At 41.2% G+C, this 17,786-nt stretch overlaps 1 protein-coding gene across 3 annotated transcripts in view; it reads right to left on the bottom strand.

Annotated features, from left to right (window-relative positions):
• The window catches only part of PLEKHG1 (pleckstrin homology and RhoGEF domain containing G1), a gene marked incomplete at its 5' end in the record, with an annotated part of 89,251 nt that overhangs the window by 44,769 nt on the left and 26,696 nt on the right, over nucleotides 1-17,786 (bottom strand). For 2 of the 3 annotated variants that reach the window (XM_082668740.1, XM_082668741.1), the window contains 2 exons: nucleotides 2,084-2,153; nucleotides 15,280-15,380. In XM_082668740.1, the coding sequence (XP_082524866.1) occupies nucleotides 2,084-2,153; nucleotides 15,280-15,380 (171 nt within the window). The remainder of the gene's footprint in view (nucleotides 1-2,083; nucleotides 2,154-15,279; nucleotides 15,381-17,786) is intronic. The other variant, XM_082668742.1, reaches the window with a different exon arrangement.

The following is a 17,786-nucleotide window of genomic DNA, read 5'->3' as shown; positions in this document are numbered from 1 at the left end:
GCAAGGTCAGAGATGACTCTCTGTGGAAGCCCCAGTGACTCAGATAAAAGCAGATGGCAGCCGCCAGCTTTACCTCTTTCATTAACGGCCTCTCAATTAAAGCGATTTTCCATTCCTCCCCAGAGGGGAGCAGCTGGCTGTGTGTCAGAAGTGTAACATCTTCCAAATTTCAGGGTGCTGAGTAAGAAGCAGGCTGTGCCAGGCCCCACACTCCCTCGCGATTCCCGGCTCGCACACCAGAGCGTGGAGCGCTATAATCAGTCTTCTAATTAAACTTGGCAATATCACAATGAGAAATCAGATTTGGGAGCTGGCAACCTGGCACATCAACAAACTTTTATGTGAATAATTAGGCCAGAGCTAAGCGTACGCCGGACCAGCTTTAATCAACGTGTGATTAGAGTTACCAGTAAAAGCCCCAATGTTTCCAAAAGCTTCTATGTTGTTTATGTGCCATGGTGATTGTAACACAGCTTCTTTGATATACTCAGCGTATCTTTTTTTTTTTTTTTTTTAGCGGTACGCGGGCCTCTCACTGTTGTGGCCTCTCCCGTTGCGGAGCACAGGCTCCGGACGCGCAAGCTCAGCGGCCATGGCTCACGGGCCCAGCCTCTCTGCGGCATGTGGGATCTTCCCGGACCGGGGCACGAACCCGCGTCCGCTGCATCGGCAGGCGGACTCTCAACCACTACGCCACCAGGGAAGCCCCTCAGCGTATCTTTTTACCCATTTCTTCCTCTTTCGTTTTCCTTCTCTCTTCCAAATTCCCACCCTGCAGGAGAATTCACTCTAACACAGGCCGCTTGTGAAAAGAATTGTGTAAGCGTGTCGGCACAAACACTCGCACCCACAAAGTCAGGAGTGTTTTATACACAAGCCCATCCACTGCCTTTAAGGAACCACACTTGAGTAGAACCTAGAGTGTTATGTTTGGATTCAAAACCATTGGAGCATCAGAAATGACCCTGTGGAACCACCTCAGAGCCCAGTCAGGCTGGGAGGACATCTCCAAGTTCACACTGGACTCCAGGATTCTAAATGAGTGCTAACTCTGGGCTACCCCAAAGCACAGTCATGAACTTTGCTTCAACCTTTGTACATTTGAAACCACAACTGCAAAAATCCCATGAAGTTCTACTGCAAAAACAATTTCTGCTAGAGGTTTTCTAAACAAAAGCTGTTGAATTTTTAAGAGGAACGTAAGATTCTATATACAGTAGGTAGTATGTCGGGAAAGTAATGTCGTCAAGCAGGGGTCCCCAATCCCTGGGCTGCCGGGCAGTACCAGTCCGCGGCCTGTTAGGAACCCGGCCGCACAGCAGGAGGCGAGCGGCGGGAGAGCGAGTGAAGCTTCAGCTGCCACTGCCCATCGCTCCCCATTGCTCGCATCACCGCCTGAGATATCCCCCCTCCAAACGCCGCAGAAAAACTGTCTTCCATGAAACGGGTTCCTGGTGCCAAAAAGGTTGGGGACCGCTATTGTAAAGGATTCCCTTGTAAGTTTCAGAATTCTCTCTCTTATCTGGGTACAGAATATAAACTGTCGTTTAAGATTTAAAATTCAAATCCTTTCCTTGTGTTTTTCTAAACCATCAGTGCAACTTAAGAAAAATGTAGGAAAATTAGAGTGCATTTTTAAGATGCAGGAGACTAATTCTGCTCTCTTTATCCCCCTAATGACTAGGCTACTGCCATAAATATATAAACACTATTTCTATTCTAACAGATTTTTGTAACTGGTCTAGTGGTATTGTGTATGTACTTATTTTTCTAACATTTCTCTAATCTGGACTCTCCCCTTCCCAAGCTTAAAGTTTTTCCTAGGAAAGATATGTAACATCATTTAGCTACTATACAAGTTCTAGGACAACTACTAAGTTATTAGCATTTCCTAACTTACTGGGAACTGTGTTTTGTATTTTTTTTTCCCTAGCTAGTGGGGAGAAAAAAACCCCTCAGAGTGAGAGAGATTAGTGGTGAACCTCAGACAATCTGGAACACAATGGTCATTTTAACCTTAAAATGAAAACAATGTGTGCTCTGTCTCTGTCTTGGTTGGCTCAGAGAGATGAACCCTGCTTACCTTGGACACAAAGCATTCTGCTATGGCCACAGGATCATTTTCACAGTTTTCCAAGTCTTGCAGAAGTTCACTAATAAAAAAATAAAAGCCAGAATGTATTAGGTTGTGGTCTGAGAGTTGAGGACATTTAAAATAACTTAGAAGTTTAAACATTTATATGGCATTTACAAGGAATCATATTTAATTGGATAACTGAGGACCTCTTGTCATTATATCCAAGGCTTAGATAAGGGACTTGCCCAAGGTCGTGGTGGAACAGGGGTGTAAACACAAGTTTGACCTGTAACTCTCCCACCCAGAGATAAGCCCTACCTAACGGTTTCAGTCTTCTAGAAGTTTGTCAACATCTGTATGCATGCTCACACATACTCACTCATTCATCCAATAGCTTTCCAGGTACCAGATACTGTGCAAAGCACTAAGAACAAACACACCAGTGAGCCAAGTGAGATATGGTTCCTGGTCTCTTGGAGCTTGGAATCCACTGCAAGAGTCAGACCTTCAGTGAAAAATCACACTGACAAATATAACACTATACGTGGAGATACTGCTCTAAAGGAAAGATATGCCAGGGGAGGAAACCTCTTTCTTCAGATGAAAATCTATATTATTTTTAATGATTCATTATTTTAAGTAACTAACTGCATAATATTTCACCGTGTGAACGTAGCATCGTTAATTTAACTGATCTCCCATGGCTGGATACAATTCTAGAAATGGGATTGCTGGGTCATCGGGCGTTCTCAGTTTAAATGTTAACAGGTTTCCAAATTGCACTCCATATAACTTGGATTGATATGTAGTTTGATATGTTAAGTGTTTATTTTAATTAGCTGTGTATTACATATTTAATAAGAGGTTAAACAGTTCTACAGGAATTATGATAAAAATAGTTCTACACTTTCTTGCTTTTTGTTTCCCATTCTCGACTGCCACTCCCCAGAAACACTTTCAACTCCTGGCTGTTTCTGTTGTATGTACCCCTGTTTCCAAACACGCTGGTAATGCATTTTCATTCTTTTTGTTTTAGATATTTACTCCGTAATTTTCCCAGCTTCCTTTCCTCCCATCTTCTCAACAAGCTCTGTTATGAAATTTAATTAGATTAAAAGTCAGAGTTTACACTTTTTTAATATTTATTTTATTTATTTGGTTGCACTGGGTCTCGGTTGCAGTAGGCATGCTCCTTAGTTGAGGCCAGTGGGCTCCTTGGTTGTGGCATGTGAACTCCTGGTTGCGGCATGCATGGGGGATCTAGTTCCCTGACCAGGGATCGAACGTGGGCCCCCTGCATTGGGAGCGCGGAGTTTTAACCACTGTGCAACCAGGGAAGTCCCCAGAGTTTACACTTTAAAGATTATGTAAATATTATTCTCAGCTCAGCCTTGGAGCGTACCATAACCACATTTCCTTTCTTGTACAACCATGTTGTACACACAAATATGTCACCGGAAAAGGGAGGAGTATTTTAATAGCCTTTTAGGTGAGTGTGTATATCTTTCTTTGATAAGACACTGAAACTCAACAAATGGTAGTTTCTTAGAGGGTTGTTGGAGTCTGAAACCATTATATACTATATCCTGTGACATTAAAATCCATTGATGCATCTATCTTGTACTCTGAAAGGAACTTTACCAGTGCATGATTTCAGAAGAGTCCCAATTTCAAACACTCTTTCCTAATATTCCTATAAAAACATACCATCTGTAAGATTATTTTTGTTTTGTTTAAATATAGTTCTGATATTTGTATCAATATCTTTTATAGAAAGATGGGTGTGATTAAATTAAAGACAGTTGAAATCTAATCATTAGAATCTAAATACTGGATGAAGTAAGAGAAAAGATCAAAGAAAAAGAACAGCTAAGGAAGCAACATATCTGGACCAGTGTTTTCCATCACTGGAGGATGGAGTGCCCTGGATATAGGTTTTGTATCCAGGTCTTTCAATATAAATCCTCTTTCTGAGCACAGAAGAATTTTGAGCAGAATCTGTCATGTTACTTCTCAAGGCTTAATAGAACTACTCCTTGACAATATTTAACTCCCTGTGTTCTCTACGTTACATTCATCAAGCTACCTAATTTCATCTCCAGATTGAATCTCCTGGTAGGAGGGAGTGTCTCAGGGGGCCCACCCAGGCTCTAGTACGGCTCACCTATAACTGAATGGCCTTCATTGCTCAACAACCCGAGCTGGGAGGAAGCCCAGATGCCTTCCAGTCCTACCCCTTAATTTTAAGGTGAGAAAACCATGACTCATAAAAGGGAGGTGGCTTACCTTAGGTCATACAGCTACTAATTAATGGCATAGCTGGGGTTAGTATCAGGGCTTTTAAATCCCAGTCCCACACTCTATGATAAACACATCTATTGAAAGATTTGTTTCCTGATTGACTCAAGAAAGCTGAGGCCTAGACTCTGCATCACAGTGTCTTCAACCTCGTACCGCCTACCTGGAAGGCCTTGTGTGAATCATCTGGTCCGCTTTCCTTTACAACCCTTTTCTAAAATAATAGAAACAGCGAGGAGGAAGTAGTTGGATTTCTTTCAAGCTCTGTCATCAGAGCAATCATCCTGATACAGTTGGCCAACCACCCTGTTTGTTCTCCATTCAACATAGTAATTACTGAAAGCCTTGTGTGTCAGGCACTGCTATAGGCACTGAGGTGACGGGGTAAAGAACATGGACAAAGGCTCTGTCCTGTGGTGCTTATGTTCTGATCAGGAGCGATAAGTGTTAATAACTGAAGAAATAAACAACACAATAGCAAACAAAAGACAACAAATGTTGGCAAGGATGTGAGGAATTGGAACTCTTGTACACTGTTGATAGGAATGCAAAATGGTGCAGCCACTATGGAAAGCAGTATGGAGGTTCTCCAAAAAATTAGAAGTAGAGCTACCATATGATCCAGCAATCCCACTTTGGGGTATTTATCTTCAAAAATTGAAATCAAAATCTTGAAGAGCTATCAGCACTACCATGTTCATTGCAGAAGTATTCACAATAGCTAAAATGTGGATATAACCTAAATGTCCATGAATGGATAAAGATGAATAAATAAAGAAAATGTGGTATATATACATATATATATATATATATATATACAATGAAATATTATTTAGCCTTAAAAAAGAAGAAATTCTGTGACAACATGGAAGAACCCTGACATTATGCTAAGTGAAATAATCCAGTCACAGAAGGACAAATGGTACATGATTCCACTTATGTGAGAAATCTAAAATAGTCACACTCATAGAATCAGACAGTAGAATGGTGGTTAGCAGGGGTTGGGGGTAAGAGTAAATGAAGGAGTTGCTAATTAACAGGCATAAAGTTTCAGCTAAACAGGTTGAACCTGCTGTACCACATTGTAGCTAAGTTAACAACAACGTACTGAACACTTAAAAATTTAAGAGGGTAGATCTCATGTTAAGTGCTCTTATTATAATAACATAAAATTTTAAAAAAAGAAACTAAATGAGATTTCGTTCTTTTACCAATAGAAACTTACACACCATAGTACAATATTGCTTAATAAGAATGTTTATGTGAAAAAACAGTAAAGTATTGGTTTTACTGAAAAACAAGAGAAACCCAACAGAATAAGATATTGTACTGTGTTAGGAAGGAAATAAAGAGGACAATGTGGTAGAGAGCAACTGAGGCTGGGTGGTGGTGGAGGAGCATTGAGGCAGTCATGGAATGTTCTCTGAGGAGGTGATATCTGAGTTTGGGGAAGGTTGGAAGAGAAAGTCATTTAAGAAATTGATAGTGAGTCTAAGGACAGAATGAACATGGTGTGTTCTTATGTGAGGTGTAGAAAGGAAGCCACTGGCTGGTGTTTGGTGAACAACGGGGAGTGTGGGAGATACGGAAGACGACTAAACATAAAATAATACATCATGTACTATGGGAACTCAGATGGGGCCATGAAATGTGGGAGATCAGGGACTCCATAAAGACCAGAAACAGACTGTCATTCTAGAGTTACAGCCTAACGGGGCGGGGACTAGGCTTCTCATCGCATCACTGTAACTAATGAACAACTTTACAAGTACAGTAGCAGGAAGGAGTGACTCACAGATTGTGTTTTGTACTCAAAGCTAAAATTAGAATCATTCTACCTTCAGGCCTGGGGTAGTTTCCCTTTTCCCAGAGCAACTGTTCCAAATATCTCCTCCTTTTTGAGTAGGATTATGAAAAAGAAAATAAGATTTCTTACTTGAGTTCAAGTCCCTTGTCTGGATGGGCAGTTAGAGGAAACACAGTTCTCTTTTACAGAACATATTCCAGGTAAGACTCTCTCTGACCACTGATGTGGACTTGAAGTCAGGAATTGTAATACGACCTTGAAGATTCTATTGCCTTACACTGAGCCAGATTCAGGAAAAGGGCCTCTCCCCTTCCAGTGTGCAACAGACTCTAAGCACCACTTCCTCTTCCCACCCACCCAACTAGGTCAGCTGGCATTTGAACTTGCTTGCATCCAGAGGCACACATGCATGAGGGAATAGAAAATGGGGTGAGGTTAATAGTACCAAATGCTCCATTAATTTCACTGATACATTAGCACTGGTCTTGAAAAGTCTACAGGAAGAAAGCCTGCAGGTAAAAATATATTTCTACCATTGTGCAGTAGTTGAAGACATTTTGGTGGTGTGAAAAGGCATTAAAAGAAATGGTAACTGCCCCCACCTTTCCCTGCCTTATTGTTGTATGTATTCCATGATTTGCTCTCTAAATTACATTTCAAAGGAGAAAAAAAGCATGGCCCAAATAATGTTTTTCTCTTAAGACATAAGTTACTTGCTCTGTGGCTTTTACTAGCCCCTCAGACAAAATTAATTGCTTGTTCCTCAGCGTTCTCAAAGCATTTTGTTCGTTCCCTGATTATATGACTTGTTGCCTCTGCTACACAATGATGTCATTCATCTTTATACTACTAGACTTAGCCCAGTGTTTCAAACACAGTAGTGACTCAACATAGGTATACTGAATAAAGAGAAAGGGTTGAAGGAAAAAGGAAAATTTTACTCTCATCTTTTGAGGAAGGAAGAGAGCTTATGATTTTAACTTGCTAAAAAATAATTTAAAAATAGAAGTCCAGTATAGAGGAACGGTCTCTGCTTCCTCACTCTTCATCATTAAAGAAAGATTCAAATTACTGTTTAGATAACTCTTCTGTATTCCAAGAGAGGGATGCTGTGTAAAAACAATTGACATCTCTTCTTTCATATGCAGTTAAAAAAAAAAAAAACAAGTTTTGGGAGTTTAGGGGCAAGTTAAAATGGGGAAAGTGGTTTCTTGGACAAAGCTTGTTTCCTGACCGTTTGGGAATTTCTTCCAGACACCAAACCAGAGTCTTAAATTCCCAGGCTGTTAAAGGGATTATGAGAGAAAGATTTGGCTATAAAAAGGAAAGCAAAAATGAAATCTCAACTGTATTCCAAAACAGTTCACGTTGGAAGATTTTGTGAAATAACAATTTGAATCTAGTAATATGCCAAAACCGAACAAAGACAGTACAAAGGGGACTTCTCTGGTGGTGCAGTGGTTAAGAATCCGCCTGCCAATGCAGGGAACACGGGTTCAAGCCCTGGTCCAGGAAGATCCCACATGCCATGGAGCAACTAAGTCCATGTGCCACAACTACTGAGTCTGTGCTCTAGAGCCCACGAGCCACAACTACTGAGCCCGTATGCCACAGCTACTGAAGCCCGTATGCCTAGAGTCCATGCTCCGCAACAAGAGAAGCCACTGCAATGAGAAGCCTGTGCACTGCAACGAAGAGTAGCCCCTGCTCACCGCAATTAGAGGAAGCCTGCATGCAGCAACAAAGACCCAACGCAGCCAAAAATAAATAAATAAATAAATTTAATTAAAAAAACAGATAACATTAAAATAAGAAAAGAAAAGTATCTTAAAAAAAGACAGTACAAGGAAAGAAATTATACACTACTGTCATTTATGAACATACATTAAAAAGTTCTTTAAAAAATACAAATCAAACTCATTATGCATAAATACATGAAACATTATGGCCAGGTAGGGTTTATTCTAGTAGTGTATATATGATTCAAATCAGAAGGCCTATTAATATAATTTGCCACATTATGAATAGGAGAAAAATCATATGCTAATTTTCTTACAGGATGATTATGTATTCAATAAAATTCAATTTTCATTCACACTAAAATCTTAGCAAAATAGAAAGAAGTGTCTATCTAAGTCTTGGAACAAACATCATACTTAATGGTAAACAGTTAAAGCATTCCTGCTAATGTCAGAAAAAAGATAAGAATGCCAAAATCTAATCAACATTGTATGGAAAGACTTACCCAAAGCAGTAAGACAAGAAAAAAACATAAGGGGTAGGAGAACTGTAAAGGAAGACAAAAAATTCTCCTTATTTTCAGACACTACTGTCTACACAGAAAATCCAAAAGGATCTATAAACCATTATTAGAACTGATGGGACAGTTTAGAAAGTTAGTTGGATATAGTATCCACATATAAAAATTAAAAGCATTCCTACATGACAATAATGGCTAATTTAAAAATAGAAGAATTACTCTAGTCAAAAATAACATAAAAAAGAATAAATTTTTAAAAGTCACATGTATGAATGTGATGGAGAAACTATAAAACATTATTATAGGGCATTTTAGAAAAGCTTGATTGATGAGATATTTTTACAGATAGGATGACAATATTGTGAAGATGTCGATTCTGCCAAAATTAATCTAAAAATTAAATTGAATTCCAATAAAAGTCCCAACAGAGTTTTTCATGGAACTTGACAAACTAATGCAAAAAAAAAAAAAAAAAAAAATCAGGGCTTCCCTGGTGGCGCAGTGGTTGAGAGTCCGCCTGCCAATGCAGGGGACACGGGTTCGTGCCCTGGTCCGGGAAGATCCCACATGCCGCGGAGCGGCTGGGCCCGTGAGCCATGGCCACTGAGCCTGCGCGTCTAGAGCCTGTGCTCCGCAACAGGAGAGGCCACAACAGTGAGAGGCCCGCGTACTGCAAAAACAAAAAAACAAGAAAACAAAACAAAACAAAACAAATCACTTGGCAGTGCAAAGAGTTAAGAAATGCTAAGCCATTGTTGAAGAAGAGCAATGTGGATTTAATAATTAAGACAATGTGGTATGGAGTAAAGATGGACAAAGAGACCAACAAAACAAAACACAGAGCTCAGAAACAGGACCATACATACACATAAACTTCAAACAGGACCATACATACACATAAACTTCACCTAGGAGGAATGTGGAACTACAAATCGGCATAGAAAGGATGTACTTTTCAGCCTACGGTGGTGGGACCGTCAGCTAGCCGTATGAAAATAAGGATTTGGATTTCCTACCACAAACCATACTTGCATCAATTTTAGTTAGATTAAGGACATAAGTGAAAAGCAAAATTTTAAGACTTTCAGGAAAAATATAGAGTATATTTATGAACTGAGAGGAGGAGGTAATTTTTTAAACAAACACAAAATCCACATACTATAAATATTATATTTACTTAGAGTAGTGAAACTTATGAATTTTACAACTTATTTTCAAAGAAACCATAATTAAAGTTAAAAGACAAGTCTCGTACTAAGGGAGGATTACAACTCACATAATCCACAACGGTCTCCAGGGAGAATTCATCAAGAACTCCTATACAGCCCTAAGACAAAGAAACATCCTGGGACTTCCAATGCAGGGGGCCTGGGTTCTGTCCCTAGTCAGGGAACTAGATCCCACATGCATGCCGCAACTAAGAGTTCACATGCCACAACTAAGGAGCCCACCTGCCGCAACTAAGTGCAACCAAATAAATAAATAGGTATAGGTACTTAAAAAAAGAAAAGAAAAAGAAACATCCTTACAGAAAAATGATCAATGGGTATAAACCAGATATTCACAGAAGAAATCAAAGTGGCCAAAAAAACAAGAAAAGAGGCTTAGTCTTAACTGCAATTGGCAAAATGCAAGGTAACGTATCCCCCAATGGAATATTATATCACAGTTAAAATAAGCAAAGTAGAGCTATAAATCTCAAAAGCAACGTTGAGTGAAAAAAACTTCTAAAAGGTTGACATGATTTGTGCCAGGTTTGAAATAAGTTAAAGCATGCTATGTATTTTATTTTTTAAAATTTTTATTTGTTTATTTTTGGCTGTGTTGGGTCTTCATTGCTGTGTGCGGGCTTTCTCTAGTTGCAGTGAGCGGGGGCTACTCTTTCTTGCGGTGCGTGGGCTTCTCGTTGTGGTGGCTTCTCTTGTTGCGGAACACGGGCTCTAGGTGCACGGGCTTCAGTAGTTGTGGCACGTGGGCTCAGTAGTTGTGGCTCACAGGCTCTAGAGCGCAGGCTCAGTAGTCGTGGCGCATGAGCTTAGTTGCTCCACGGCATGTGGGATCTTCCCGGACCAGGGATCAAACCCATGTCCCCTGCATTGGCAGGTGGATTCTTAGCCACTGAGCCATCAGGGAAGCCCTGTATTTTAAATAAGTACTTACATACATAGTCATGGCAACAAAGATCATACTTGGGAATGAAACACCAAGTCTTGGATAGCAGTTATAGTTATGGTGGTATTTTGAGCCAGATTGTACTGGCTTTTCTGAGACAATTCTGCACATCTCTTCCTAATTCCATGTTCAGTGATGTCTTCTTAGGAGCTTTAATCTGCAGTGATGGGTGTGTTTACACCAGAGAAACTGGCAAACACTATAAATCCCAGGTTCCCCCTCCCTTGTCCTCACCCTGGAGAACTGGTACACCAGCACATCACTGTGCCATTCTCCACAGAGCGGGATGCAATTGGGAGGGGTCTATCAGGGGACTCAGCATTATTTGTAATGCCTTTATGCTTTCAAGAATTTCTAAAGCAGGGACTTCCCTGGTGACACAGTGGTTAAGAATCCGCCTGCCAATGCAGGGGATACGGGTTCGATCCCTGGTCCAGGAAGATCCCACATGATGCGCAGCAACTAAGCCCGTGTGCCACGACTACTGAGCCTGTGCTCTAGAGTCCACGAGCCACAATGACTGAGCCCACGTGCTACAACTACTGAAGCCTGCGTGCTGCGCCTAGAGCCCGTGCTCTGCAACAAGTGAAGCCGCTGCAAAGAAAAGCCCACACACCACAAGGAAGAGTAGCCCCTGCTCGCCGCAACTAGAGAAAGCCCATGCATAGCAATGAAGACCCAAAGCAGCCCTAAATAAATAAATTAAAAAAAAAGAATTTCTAAAGCAAATATGGCACAAAGGAAGGCCTTGATAGAGCGAGGGTGCTCCACGGGTGTTTATCATAGTACTCTACGCTCTCCTGTATTTTGGGACTATTTCCTAAAAAACAAAATCTAATCAGCTGAATTTTCCAGGCCAAAATAAACCCATTTTCTTTTTGCCTTCTTTAATTTTAGAGTTCTAAATCTTGCTTAGTTGGGCACAATAGTATTATATTATGTTGAGAAACCTGGACCTGAACTAATAACAGAAACTTTAAAATTATTTCAAGCCTTAACCATAGATTTGCCAGATAGCTGTATCTTTGAAATCAACTGAAGTAAGGTATAGAATAGAGGATTCATAAGAGGCATTAACATAAAAAGTCACATCAATACTCTTATTTAATCAAATGTAATAGCAAAGACATCTGAGCTCTAAATTTAGAGTCCAGATTTTTTTTTTTTTTTCTTTGCGGTACGTGGGCCTCTCACTGTTGTGGCCTCTCCCATTGCGGAGCACAGGCTCCGGACGCGCAGGCTCAGCGGCCATGGCTCACGGGCCCAGCCGCTCCGCGGCATGTGGGATCTTCCCGGACCGGGGCACGAACCCGTGTCCCCTGCATCGGCAGGCGGACTCTCAACCACTGCGCCACCAGGGAAGCCCCTAGAGTCCAGATTTAAGAGAAAGGAAATGAAAGTGAATAGGGACAAAACAGTACAGACAATTCCACTGTAAAAGTTAAACAGGAAGATGTTCTTGAAAAGAATTAAAAATAGTAAGAATACCAGTTGAGATTTGACAAAACCAGGTGTGTTCAAAGTAGGCTAGGCTGGATTTCTAGCTCTATGTCCTTGAGCAATGGACTTTCTACACCGATTCCTGTGTCTAATCAATGTGTATATATTTTTGCATCTTATCTACCTCAGAGCTAAGAGGATTAAATGAGACAATGCATGTTCAGGATATATAAAAACGTGATCTACAGAAGGGATAGGCATGAACACGGTCACATGAATTGTGTCACTACACTGATGCCACATGTATCATCATCCTGACTCAGGTTTATTCTAGTCACCTCTGACCTCCTCATTCAGAGAACACCAAAGAGAGAAGAGAACAGAGAGAGAACCAACTCAGGAATATAAAGATCTTCTCAGTCTTCCAGCTTTTGCAGCCAAGGTCCCTTTTGGTTGACATCGGGGGGCTACTTCAGGCTTATCTTTCTTTAAATTAGGAAACACATGAAGATGTAAACGCCGGGGAGTAGAAACCCTTTCCTGGACTATGGCATAAACCAAGACCCGAAAAGCAGGGCTCTACCCTGGCAGGAGGGCATGCCACTGGATGCCTGGGGGTTGCAGTCAGAGAAGCCCAGACTTGCATGAAGTGATAACGCACATAGAGCTGCATGGCCTCGGGCAAGAAGCAAGCCCTAGAGAAGCAGTCATTACAGTCAACTTACAGCCAAACCACCAGAAGGCTTATGCCAGGGCCTCCCAGCATCTAGGCCTCGTTCCTCTTCCCGGGTTACTGTGCCATTGGTGGGATCTGGGTGGAAAAGCCACTCGGGCTCCTGGATTTTTAACCTCAGCCACTGCTAAATGGAAGCTTGCTCTAATACCAGCATGTTACTAATGGACACACAGACTCTAAATTCCCCAAATTCAATTTTTTTGTTTTGTGGCTGTACCACGTGGCTTGTGGGATCTTAGTTCCCCAACCAGGGATCAAACCCGGGCCCTTGGCAGTGAGGGTGTGGAGTCCTAACCACTGGACTGCCAGGGAATTCCCCCTATTTCAATTTTTTAATGCCCTTTCTCTATTTTCTTATTATTGTGTTTATTTTATCTAGACAGTGTTTCTCAACCATGGCCGCACATTACAAACATCTGAGGACGTTTTACAAAATCCTGATGCCGTGGTCCCACCCTAGACCTAGAAGTTCTAATCAGAACTTCTAGGAGTAGCAGTCATCATATTAAAAACAAAAAACAACCCCCCCCCCACCACACACACGATCCTTCCCAGATGGTTCCAGTGTGCAGCCTGGGTTGAGAACCACTATCTTGGAACGTGCAAATTGGTTTTCAAAGTCTACTGAGTCAGATGAAAAGAGACGTTGCAACACTGGCCTTTTTCATATCCCAGGCTTTCAAAATTAAGGGATGAGTTGATGTAATTCAAACATGTCTCCCAGAGGCCAGGCTTGGGCTAGGTGCTAGGGATCCACATGGAGGTTAGGGATGGCAAAGGAGATGTGGATCCTACCCTCAAGGAGCCCACATACACCAGCTTCAGTGAGCAAAGAGGGGAAGGATTTATAATTTGCGCTATGGCTGAGTCACCCAATGATAGGGCATTGTAGAACTTTACAAGGGGATTTTACTCTAATAAAATCAATGTCATCATCACTGGTTAATATTGTGCTGTTTACTCTGGCATTGAGTGCGGCACATGAAGTACGTCAGCTCACCGAAGCTTCGCAATAACCATGTGAGGTAGATATTCCTATTGTTTCCATTTGTTTCTTTATTCCACAAAAGTTTGGAGGGTCCCACGAGCCAGACTCTGCTTAAGGCACTTGGGTAGTAACAAAACTGTTAGATCCCTGCCCTCAGGGAGCGTTCTGTGAGTGGGGGTGGGGAGGAAGGAAACAACAGACATAAAAGTCAATCACAGAGTATGTCAGAAATTGCTAAAAGCCAGGAGAAAAAGAAAAAGTAAGCAGGTAAGGTGTGTGCTTAGGTGCCGGGTTAACATCATTGAGAGAGGAAGTTTTGAGCAAAGGCTTGAAATGAGGAAGTTAGGTACATTCTACAGATCTTTCTCGAATTATGATGGGGTTATGCCCCAGTAAACCCACTGTAGGTTGAAAATGTCATAACTTGGAAATGCATTAAAATACACTTAATCTACCAAACACGAAAGCTGAGCTTCGCCTACCTTAAACGTGTTCAGAACACTTACATTAGCCTACAGTTGGGCAAAATCATTGAACACAAAGCCTCTTTTATACTAAAGTGCTGAATGTCTCATGCAATTTACTGAATACTGTATTGAAAGTAAAAGACAAAATGGTTGTAAGTGTATTGGTGTTTACCCTCGTGATGGCGTGCCAGACTGGAAGCTGCAGCTCACTGCCCGGGAAAAAATCAGAATTCAAAATCTGAAGTACAGTTTCTACTGAGCACGTCTTGCTTTCACACCATCGTACAGTCAGTCAAATCATGAGGTGAACCATCATAAGTCGGGGACCTTCTGTATTCTGTTTAAAATTTCCCGAAGAATATATACATGGCTCAGCGGGCATGCAAACCCAGAGACGTTGGAAACCAGTCTATGCTCTTTTCCTGCCTACTACCTGGTCTTCCAAGAAGTACCACAATACCTTATAAGAACTGATTTGCCTGCCCCATCCCCTTCGGCTCCCCGTCTGCCTTGTTTACTATGATACTTTTCTAAGCCCACTGCCTGCTACACAGCAGGTACTCAATACATGTTTGAATTAAATTAAGCATTGTAAATTTTAACTATTAATTAATCTGAATTCATATCTGTTATGATTAAAGTATTTATTGTGTGTTTACTCCCTCCTGCCCATTCCCTAGGCAGAAGAAAACGTTCAGAAAATCCAGCGGAGGTGGGGTTGCTGGAGACCAAGCCAGCATATATTTTTGGATGCCCTGTTCATGTTCTATTGCGGAAGAAAGATGCCGCTGCTCTGTCAGGGTGAATAGGTCTCTTCTCTGAGCCAGGAGGACGGAGCGGGACGGGATTTTGGATAACTGTGAGACTCATATACAAACAAGGATGTTTCCAGGTAGAAGATTTCACGGCATGATAGGCCACAAAAATCTATGAAGTCAAATCAGGGATTTCAAGTAAGTTTTCTTAGGCCACATTCATTTGAGAAAAATCCGTAATGTTCTTATGTGAGAACCATCTTTTGAGGATTAGCTTACCTATTAAAGTGGTAGATATCCTGTATGTTTCCAAAAAGGGCTGATCTTTCTTCCGCCCCCAGAGGAAGTTTCGTTTGGTCCCTGATGCACTCAAGGTAATCCTGTGGAATCAATGAGAAGAATGTCTTAAACACTCCTGTCCTTTTTCAAGTCGTCTTTAGTTATGCATGAGGAATCTCTCATATCCGTTACAAGTAATTATTATACTAACGTGCTCATTAACTCTACCGTGAGAAGGCAGAATCTCTCTTTTATTAATAATGAAATACTTCCCTACGTATAGAACAGGGAGTTTGAGCAAGGAGAAAGAGTGTATGTACATGGACATACCTACGCCCAAAATGTACTAGTGCTTCCCTAGATGCATAACATAATGACCACAGTTACTGATAGAGTCAGAGTTTTGGCATACAACATTGCCTGCTGTCTCCTTGACTGATTTATGTGATAAAAAGAGACTCTAAAATTCATACAGTGGGAAACCAGAAATAAAAATTCTGAAATTTGGGAATTCCCTGGCAGTCCAGTGGTTAGGATGCAGCGCTTTCATTGCCATGGCCCGGGTTCAATCCCTGGTCATGGAACTAAAATCCTACGAGCCATGTGGTATAGCAAAAAAAAAAAAATTCTGAAATGTGATACAGTTGTTTTAAACATAACCTTTTAAGTCAGAAAGCTATCAGCTGCTAAAGTCTAGAACTAAATTATCCTCAAATACCAGATTATTAAAAAAACTTTTTAAAATAAAATAAGCATGTCACTCACTTATACTATCCAATAGGCCATGTAAAGAAGCCACAGTCAGCTTGAAACGATTTTATATATTTTAACATGGAAACAGCTCCCCATGGAGCTAACGTGGGCTCAGACCCACAGTGGGTTAAATGGACGTGGCTTAGAAGCTATTTGAACTGCTGAGAGAGGGGAAATCTGCTCTCCACGCTGTGTGCTGAGTCCATAACTAAGTGTCCCCCTTCCCCCAGCCAGGCTTGAAAAGAGAACTCTGTAGGAGGCAAGAAAACAATAAAGAAAAAAGTGAAAACAGCTGAAATAACGTAAAATCAAAAATAAATACAGTTCTCCGCCCTGGGCTGAACAATGCAGTATGGCTCTCCACCAAACGTCACCCAGGGATCTGCAGCACTGGGGAAGTCACCCTGGGAAAAGTCAGCCAGACCGTGAAAATCCCAGCACTCAACCACATTCCGATGGCCAATCGCAAACACAATACTGTTTCAGCGCAACTAGTGAAACGAGAAGCTGAAATGTAAGAACCATCAGATAATTGTTGCTTTTGTCTTTTAATAAGCCACAGCCACCCTCTCATGCCCTTCATGTTCCTCAAATGAAAAACAGGCCAGGCTTCGTCAGGAACTGTCTCCGTAGCATGGTTCACAGACTGCGGCATATAACTTACCATTCTGGTTCTTTATTGCTAAAATCATGGTCATGCAGGAACCAATGTTCATAAGCCTTTTTATGTTTTAACAAGGTTGGTGGTAACATCTTTTCTTCTTCAGAAAGTGGTCATCTCAATAAGAAATTAGACTCCCAAGGTTTAAGTGTAATTGTCATTAAAAACCCACAAGAGCAAGACCCAGCCTCCTCACTTTTATGAGCGGAACCGTCATAAGGAGCTCATGGATCTGTATAGGCTGTAGAGATAACGCCCAAATAAGAAATGCTAAAGAAGGCTAGAATTGAAGAGTGCATTTTGAACAAGTATAAATCTAACTTAGGCTTCCTCAAAAAAAAAAAAAAAATGTATTCCTTGATAGTTTCATAAAATTACACGTGGCACAAAGAGATGGGCTAATATTTATCTGCATTGAATGCTTATATTTGATAGTTGTTTAATACTTTGATCAACATTTTTAAAAGGACACGTCACATGCAAAATTAAGAAGGTAAAACAAAGGTTATAGATGAATACGAAATCGAAAAGTGAAACAGAAGGATATTGGCAGGCGTGATCCACACCGAACAGCAGTGAGAAGATTGGGACATAGATGACGCATACATTCCAGACTCACCTGGCCGGCCGCAAGGGGGTTTAAGGAGAAAAGGAAGAATCCTTTTTCTCACTTCAAATGCAAAGCTGGTTCATTTTGCAGAAACCTGATACTAAATTCTTCATGTCATGGAAAGACTGAGTTAAGGGGGTTGAAGAATTTCATCTGGGGTGAGACACAAAGAACCATGGCCCACTTCCAACAGAGGATGGCCCATCTCCAAGTGAGTTTCAAAACCCCAGAGTCCGTGGTAGAGGAACTAGATTTTAAACGCTGCTTGTTTTCTGAAATCGTTGAGAAAATAGATCGTTAGGAGTCCAGATTTTTGCAGGCCACTCTAGAAAACAGATCAAAGCCATATGGCCACAACGTGTTCCCCCTCTGATCATAACTAAGTCTTTTAAATATGATACTTTAACCCTAAACCAGTTACTGAAAACTACTGTAGCATGCACTGCATTAGCAGCTGTAATTATCTGAAGCCAAAATGAGAGG

The sequence above is a fragment of the Grampus griseus genome, assembly GCF_964374135.1.
Source record: "Grampus griseus genome assembly, chromosome: 13".
Taxonomy (NCBI): Eukaryota; Metazoa; Chordata; class Mammalia; order Artiodactyla; family Delphinidae; genus Grampus; species Grampus griseus.
Note: the sequence above shows the minus strand (reverse complement) of the source record. Positions and strands in the feature narration are given on the sequence as shown.